This window comes from Herpailurus yagouaroundi, unplaced genomic scaffold, assembly GCF_014898765.1.
Source record: "Herpailurus yagouaroundi ecotype Mexico unplaced genomic scaffold, PumYag 65378, whole genome shotgun sequence".
In the NCBI taxonomy this organism is placed as follows: domain Eukaryota; kingdom Metazoa; phylum Chordata; class Mammalia; order Carnivora; family Felidae; genus Herpailurus; species Herpailurus yagouaroundi.
The window spans coordinates 6764-15167 of NW_024418589.1; the positions used below are offsets into that span (position 1 = coordinate 6764).

General features: G+C 46.0%; 1 protein-coding gene across 1 annotated transcript; it reads left to right on the top strand.

Annotated features, from left to right (window-relative positions):
- Positions 1-7106: 7106 nt before the first annotated feature.
- LOC121024501 (olfactory receptor 10V1-like) lies at positions 7107-8069 on the top strand. Its single transcript, XM_040466728.1, has one exon. The coding sequence runs from the start codon at positions 7107-7109 to the stop codon at positions 8067-8069; it is 963 nt and encodes a 320-aa protein (XP_040322662.1).
- Positions 8070-8404: the final 335 nt, after the last annotated feature.

Sequence of the window (8404 nt, forward strand, 5' to 3'; positions counted from 1 at the left end):
TTGCATTCCCATGTTTTGTCACATTCTAACAGAATACATGTATCAGTTCCATGAAGAAGAGCTCTAGTGCCCCAGGTGTGAGGGCACAGGGTGTGGCTTCCTCATGATCTGCAGGCAGGCATGGGACCCACGGACAGTATGGTGAAGAAGGGGACTGGAGTTCACTCTGGGGACCAGAAGCTAAGAAACCAAAAGAATTCTCAGGCACCCCGTGAGGACTGCATTCCTGCCCACTTGGTACCACAATTTCTAAGAAAATTAAACACAAATATTAGCACTTAAGTTGAGAATTTGGAGAAGTAAAGAAAGGCCAGAGTTCTGAATCAGCTGAGAGATACTACAAAAGTTCCATCAGGTGGGGAAGCAAAACACAATCTTTATACTGGTAAAAGCTGGCTGGTGGGTACAGCCTGTCTATAGGGACTGACTGGGCTTGCTAATTCCCTATACTTTCCTCCCAGTCTAGACTTGAAACAATGCACTGGGGGAAGGTTTGGGGTCTGAAGAGCAGATTCGCATTTCCAGTATCACTGCCTCCCACTCAGCTGGGTGGAAAGAGAGGAGAAAAAGACCAAATTTCCCACACTCAGAACCTTTGTCAAATTAGCCACTCAAGGAAGAAGTGTAGACCTATGGATGCCCACCAACAGCATATTTCACTGCATCTGCATGTGGCATCTCCTTCCTCGAGGAAACCACAGGAGAAAAGAGTTATCCTCTGCAACTCACACACACATGACATTTCACAGATTTTTTTAAATCTCTTTACCCATTGGGCTTAACTATTAATGAAGTCTATGGTGTACCCACAGCCAAAAGTTTACTCCTTACTTTATTTTCTCAAATTATTTCTAGTCACCATTGTGTAATATCTTGTAATATCAGAGGTTTTACAAGATCAAATGGCAACCATAAGATACTCTAATAATAAAAGCCCAACATACAAGATATCCCAGACATAAACCCATAATGAATTTTCTGGGAAGACAAGACAATTCAAAATTGTCCTTGCAAATTTAAATTTAAAGACATTAGAGAAAAGCCCAAAATAAAAGTATTTCAAACTTATGAGCTAAAGTTGAAACAACTGAAGTCCCAAACCATGCTCTCCAACCTCCCTTCTGCTCACACTCTGAGGTTCTGGATGATTAATGGGGAGTTCTGCAGTCTGGGCCACCATTCACAGGAATGGGTTCTGTTCATTCAGGGTGTCAGAAATTAGATTATTTCAGTGCTAACTCACCCAGGATGTTCCTATTACACAGCCTAAACAGTTAATAGGATCACACAAATATCCACTCTTGGCCCTGTACCTACCAAATTTGGAAGTCAAGCCAACGTCCAGGTCCAGCAGAATGATGCTGTCAGAATTCAGTGCTGTGTTGCCCCAAATCCTATCAGAATCTGTGATGTCTAACTGGAGGGAAATGCAGGAATTGTGGGTAATTTCGAGTGGTGGGGTAGCTGAGCTATCACTGCTTTAGAACATCTAGGAATCTGCAGAGGTAGCAACTCCAGTACTTACGTGTCATTTGAAGTGCCTTTCCTTCAAAGTGTTCAATTCAGGTTTAAACTTACTTTCCATTCCTCCCTGGGTAATCATGGTACTAAAGCAAGCATGCACACTACCTGGTGAAAGAGCAGGTACTGTCAGCCCTGAGCCGAAGTGCTGTGTCTGCTGACCCTGCCAAAGATTTGTTGTGGCCTTGACCTCTGTCTCCAGGCCAAGTTGCTCTCTCGGGCTTCCGTTGGTTTCCACTGAGCCAGCTTAGCTCAGAAAGGCTCAGTGATTTTGCTTACCAGGTCCCTCTCTTGCCCTTTACAACACATGCAGGGCAAGATCATGTCAAGGAGGTGTTCCCAAAGCCTGATACATGGCTTTTATCTCCATTAGAAAGAAGAAGAGCTTTTGTATTAGAAACTGTGGCCATAGGGGTGCCTGGGTGGCTCAGTCGGTTGAGTGTCTGACTCTTGATTTTAGTTCAGGTCATGATCCTGGGGTCGTGAGATTGAGCCCCACATCAGGCTGCACACTGGGCATGGAGCCTGCTTGAGATTCTCTGTCTCTCCCTCTGCCCCTCTCCCCAACACATTCTCGCTCGCTCGCTCTCTCTCTCTCTCAAATAAAAAAAAAAAAAAAAAGGAACTGTGGCCAAGAAGAGAGACGAGCCAGAGAGGAGGAAGAGGAAGGTAGAGGGGCTGGAAAAGTATCACACACCCATCTTGGAGTGTTGGGAGCCCCTCTGAGAGGAGGATCACAGGCAGAAACCATTGGGATGATGGAGGGAGGTTGATTCTAAGCACAAATAAGGCTTTATGGGGGTCCTGTTTCCTGTTTCATGCTGTGGCAAAATGCTTCTCCTTACTGCTGCCCAGAACCCAGCCCTGTGCTCCCTCCAAGGAATGGAAGATTCTGAGACATGGCAATGGCTTTGGCCTGGGCCCTGGTATTCCTAAAAGGGCAGTGATGGTAAGGAGACTTTTTCTGAGCAAGTCAGTAGGCAATGGAAGTGAACAAAAGGAAGAGCTGTGGTCAGCAGCCCAGAGCAGCTGCAGCATGTAGAGTGCTTAATGAATGCAGGTGAAGCATTCGGGGGACCCCAGAAGTAGGCTGGGCCCTGCTTTGCCAAGATGCAAACCATGGAACAGGTCGGACATTGGGCTATATGTAGCCTGGGACCGGGGAGATGAAGGTATTAGACAGAAGGTCAAGTCAGCTGAGTAGTAGTGTTCTCAAGAGCTCACCACTTTTATTCCCCACCTGATTCAGGTAAGCTACTCTGAACACTCAGGGTTTTCACATTAAAAGTAGAGGGCCTGATAACCCAGATTGTGCCCCTTTGTAGTCATTTACAAAGACTCATGGATTCTCAGCATTGTGGATTGGGGGACTTAAAAAGCCACCAATCTCGGGTTTCATTGCCCAATTTATGTTCCTTCATAGCAAGGCTTGTTCGCTTGATTCAAATCCAGCCAAGCATGTACACTTTCTGCCTCTAAAATCAGCCCAAGGCCCATTCACATACTGTTGATCGCACATTGAGGGCTGCACTTTCAGCAGATCTGAGTTAACCTCATCAAGACCTACACGGTACTTTTTTTGCAAAGAAAACATAGGTCACTGGGTTTGGGTTTGGGTGTAGGTTCAGCTCTATGACCTGGAGAAGGCAGTCCCCTTGGTGGGGAATCACGGGGACAGCCTCCTTCCTGACCTCTCCTCTAGGACCTGCAGAGTCCTGCCTTAATGACTATTTAACTCAAGTGACAGAATGTGGCAACTCCTCTAAAGACACTCCCTTCTTAACAGCCATCAGGCAATACTTCTGAGGGCTTGCTCCCTGTGGTCCAGACACACAAGAAAGCCACCTTCTGGGCTCTAGGAAGCTGTGCTGCCAGGTCCAGGCCACTTGTCCCTGCCATTTCTCCCCTGAAGAAGCTCTGTTTCTCCTTCTCAAGCCTCCTCACCAACAGCAAGCGATAGCAGAAGAATGTCTGACAGGGCTTCTCCAGGATTTCCGCTCCATGCACTGACCTGCCCTTCCCAGGTAACACCAGGGCTGTTCACAGGGCATGGGAGAGCGGCAGGAAGGACACACTAGCTGTAGAGCACAGCAGCTGCTTCCCACTCCGTGTGCGGATGTGCTTTGTACCATGAAGTGTGATAAGAAACAGGTAGAGACCACTTTGATGCAGAAGTAATAAAACACTAATTAATTTATCATTTATTTTATGTTTTATTTAGTTTTGTTTACAGATTATTTAGTTTTGTTTACAGATTATATTTGGTATCATGTGTTATTATTATTTAATTACAATTAATTACATTATAGTGCATCCATACTGTAAAAGGCAGCAGTTAAAAAGAATGAAGTAAAGCAATGTGCATTCACTGAAAACTTGTCCCAGACATATTATTAGGTGAAAACATTAAGGGCAGTAGGTTTATATACTATTATCCCACTTAGAATTTTTTTTTGAGAGAAGAGAGAGAGCAAGCGGGGAATAGGGGCAGAGGGAGAGAGAGAATCTTAACTCAGCACAGAGCCCCATGTGGGGCTTGATCCCATGATCCCACTATCTGAGCCCAAATCAAGAGTCAGACGCTCAACTGACTGAGCCACCCAAGTGTCCCCCATTTAAGCTTTTTTTAATGTTTATTTATTTATTTTGAGAGAGCAAGTGCATGCACATGCGTGTGAGTGAAGGAGAGGCAGAGAGAGAAGGAGAGGGAAAGAGAGAGAGACAGAGACAGAGACAGAGAGAGAGAGAGAGAGAGAGAGAATTGCAAGCAGGCTCCAAACTGTCAGTGCAGAGCCCAACATGGGGCTGGAACCCATGAACCATGAGATCATGACCTGAACTGAAATCAAGAGTCCAACACCCAAGTCACTGAGCCACCCAGGTGCTCCCCCATTTAAGCTTTTTAATGTGTGAGTGTGGTGAATGTTTATGTATACATGTGTGTGAATGTGTGAATATGTGTATATATGTGTGTGCATGTGTGTGTTAATGTATGCATGCACATATGTATGTGCATTGTGTGTCTGTGTGTGTGCCTGCATGTATGTGTTTGTGTTTAGTGTGCGTGTGTAGGTGAGTGTGTATGTGTGTACATGTGTGTCTATGTTTGTTTTGTGTATGTGTGTATACATGTGTATGAGTGCACATGTGTGTGAAGTGTCTGTTTATACACATAGGACGAAGCAGGAAAGGAAATGAGCCTCACTGCTAAGAGTGGCTCTCTCTGGGAAAGTGGGAGTAGGACTGAAGGAACAGAAATTTTTACACTGACTTCCACTTCTCACTTTTTAAATGTTAGGATTATGTATGACTTTTACTTTCATTTGTGTGTTTTTCAGTATTTTCAAGGTTTAAGGCCCAAATAAAGCAACCCAATATTTCTGCAGCACTGCCTTGGGGGAAAAGAGTGGAAATGATTTGGTGTGACAAAGCTAAAGCCAAGGGTCCTAGCCCAAGGAAGATTAACATGAACCAGGAAATGCACTCTCACCCACAGTTATCAAGGGACAGATGGGCTCCAGGGAGGCTGAGAGCAGGGAGGCAGCAGAGCAAGGAAGCCAGGCTGGACTGTGTGCTTTGCCAGGGCAGGGGACTGCGGGTGGGAACTTACTGTCATTTCTAGTCAGGGTTGATGGGGGGGTAGGAGCGGGGCATGGGTCATCCAGGGAAAAAGACTTCATGACCATGTACTCTGAAGTGCAGAGTGGTCAAGTTGCCCTTTAGGGACCCATCCAACTCTAAGACTCCACATGCCATTTAGGTCAATAAAAACCAAAATAATAGTGTAACATGCAAGTGGCTGCCATACTGGAATCAACCATTGTCTAAGCCAAGCAAAGCTATCATCAGAATGGTTTTTCAGGTTTCACTGAACCCACTTTGAATCTCAGTGGCCCCAGTAGACATGGTACATACCTAAGTGACCATCTGTCCTTTAGGTGACAACTCCACTCCCCGGGGACCCTTAACTCCCACTTATTCTAGATTTGTTATATCTCTAGAATCTTTAGAAATCTTGTTCTGTCTTCTGCTGTGATGGAAGGAGGCACAGGAAGAAATCTAAGGCTAAACACAAGGTTTCTTACTTGTATTTGGCTCCTGCCAAGTGAAGAAAGAAGCAAACATGTTCCCCAAAGTCCAGGAGGCTGCTGGGTCTTATCCCCTCTCTCCTGCACTCTGGACGCAGACCAGCCAAAGCTATTGTCTTCCCCCCACCCCCGCCAGGCACTCAAACTCCCATTGTCCTGAGAGTTGTCATTCTCACCACAACTCTCTCCTAGCTCTTTCTGTTTCACTGCCACCCTGTACAGGACCCACACTTTGCCCACTGTTCCTCTCACTCTACACCCTCCCTGGGTGATCATAGCCTCAGCCATCCCCAATACTTCACTGAACCCTTCCTTCAAGCCTATGTTAATCACCTACTCAGTGCCTAACCCTGTATTAACTGTGAAGAATGCAGAAATGACCGACAAGCATTTATTCAAGAAATATGTATTGATACTCCCAATATGTGTGACCAACTGTTTTAGAGGCTGAATAAGACACCATGGAGCTTACTACCATGGAGCTCATAGGTTGCTGGGTTAGACAGAGAGATCATAAAAAAATCACAGAAGTCAGTGATAAATAACATAGTTGTGGAAGCCCAGAGTGGGAACCTAAGTGAAGTACTAACTCAGTCCAAGGGTCAAGGGAGGTATGTGGAAGGAGGTGACACATAAGCCAGGGCCTCCCTGGGACCGAGGACCACTGAAAGAGAAGAGGCAACAACTACTGCTTGTTCCACTCCTTCCTCTCCTGGTATTCCCAGGAATCCTGTGGCTTTGGGGGAGGTAGTAAAGGAGGGGCAATACAGCCTATGCACACAGTCAAAAGTGTCTTTATTTTTTTTTTATTAAAATGTTTTTTTTTTAACATTTATTTTTGAGAGACAGAGACAGAGCCCAAGTGGGGGACGGGCAGAGAGAGAGTGAGACACAAAATCCAAAGCAGGCCCCAGGCTCTGAGCTGTCAGCACAGAGTCTGACACAGGGCTTGAACCCACACACCGTGAGATCACTACCTGAGCCGAAGTCGGATGCCTAACCAACTGAGACACCCATGCACCCCCAAAACTGTCTTTAAAATCAACTCTCCGGACCTTACATCCTACAAGAATTCCCTACACAATCAATGACCCTGCAGGGCCCGCCTCTGTTTAAATCTATTTAATAACATCAAGCTCAGCCCCTTCATCCCCACTCAAAGACAACTGTTCAAAATGTAAAAGAAAGACTATCTTTAAGGTCTATGAAAAACAAGTCCATATATAGACTTTACTCATTCCAGTTCATTTTTTATAACTCAACAGGTGAACTAAAGTGACCTCACAGTGAACAGTTCATTCTCAGTGAGCAGAGGGCAGAATTCAAAAAAAGGTAACAGAATGAAGACAAGGGCCAAGCCCAGCAAAGGGAGGTGGAGGTCCTGCAGAGCCAGCTACACTCCCATCTCTAGAAAGAGCCCTAGGGTCTCCCACAACTTGGAGAATTGCTAGAAAACTGCCTTTTTCAAGCCAGGAATTCTACAAAGGAGAATGTAACATGGCCCAGTTTCAGAAAAACCACACCTTAAGCTCTGAGTTTATTATCTTGGGTTTTGGGGACCTGGGTGAACTGCAAATCTTCTTTTTTGGACTCTTTCTAATCATGCATCTTGTCACCCTAGCAGGGCACACAACTATTGTGCTCATCACCCTCGTTGACTCCTGCCTCCAGACCCCCATGTATTTCTTCCTTCGCAATCTGTCCACCATTGAAATTTGCTATATATTGGTGATTGTCCCTAACATGCTGGCCAATTTCCTGTCCAGGAGCCAGCGGATGTCCTTCCTGGGCTGTGCCTTGCAAATGCACCTCTTCATCGCCCTCGGTGGCGCAGAGTGTTTCCTCCTGGCCATGATGGCCTATGATCGTTTTGTGGCCATCTGCAACCCCCTGCGCTACACAATCATCATCACCCGGGCCGTCTGTCTGCAGATGCTGACTCTGGCATGCATCAGCGGCTTTGCACTCTCACTCGCCCTTACTACACTGATATTCCTACTGCCCTTTTGTCAGTCCCATGAGATCAATCATTTTTTCTGTGACATCCCTGCTGTGCTATTTCTGGCCTGCTCAGACACAAGAGCCAATGAGGTTGCAGTCTTCTTCGTCTGCATGCTCATCCTGTTGATTCCCTTCTTGCTGATTCTGCTCTCCTATGCATTCATTATTGCTTCCATCCTCAGAATCCACTCAGCTGAGGGAAGGAGCAAAGCCTTCTCCACCTGTGCTGGGCACCTGTTGGTCTCTGTTCTGCACTATGGCTGTGCAATATTCATCTACATTCGCCCCAAGTCATGCTACACCCCAGAACAGGACAAAGTTGTGTCCTTAATCTACACCAATGTAACTCCGATGCTCTACCCTATGATCTATAGCCTGAGGAACAAGGAAGTTAAGGGTGCCCTCAGGAGACTTCTGAAGAGCTATAACCAGATGAAGCACCAACCCAATGCAAGGTGAAGGGAAAGATGGGGTCTGCCAGAACTAACTTGGACCCCTTTCAAGAATCCAGATGGTCATCCCACAGCACACCTTGTGGCTCCACTCCTCTCTGAGGGCTGCTTCATGGTTCTGTGCACCTGGACCTTACTGCCCCCTTTCTCGTGTTCAGAGAGATAGAATGAATCCTAAGGCTTTCCAAAATGTGGAAGTTCTGGGGTATTTGTGGATGTTTCACTGTTCCTTCATGGACAATTGCATCTATCATCTGGAGCACTGTAAGAGACAAAGACACTGATGGAAAGAAGGTCATGACCTGACCCAAAGAAAACATTAAAGCAACCACTTCTCTGGCC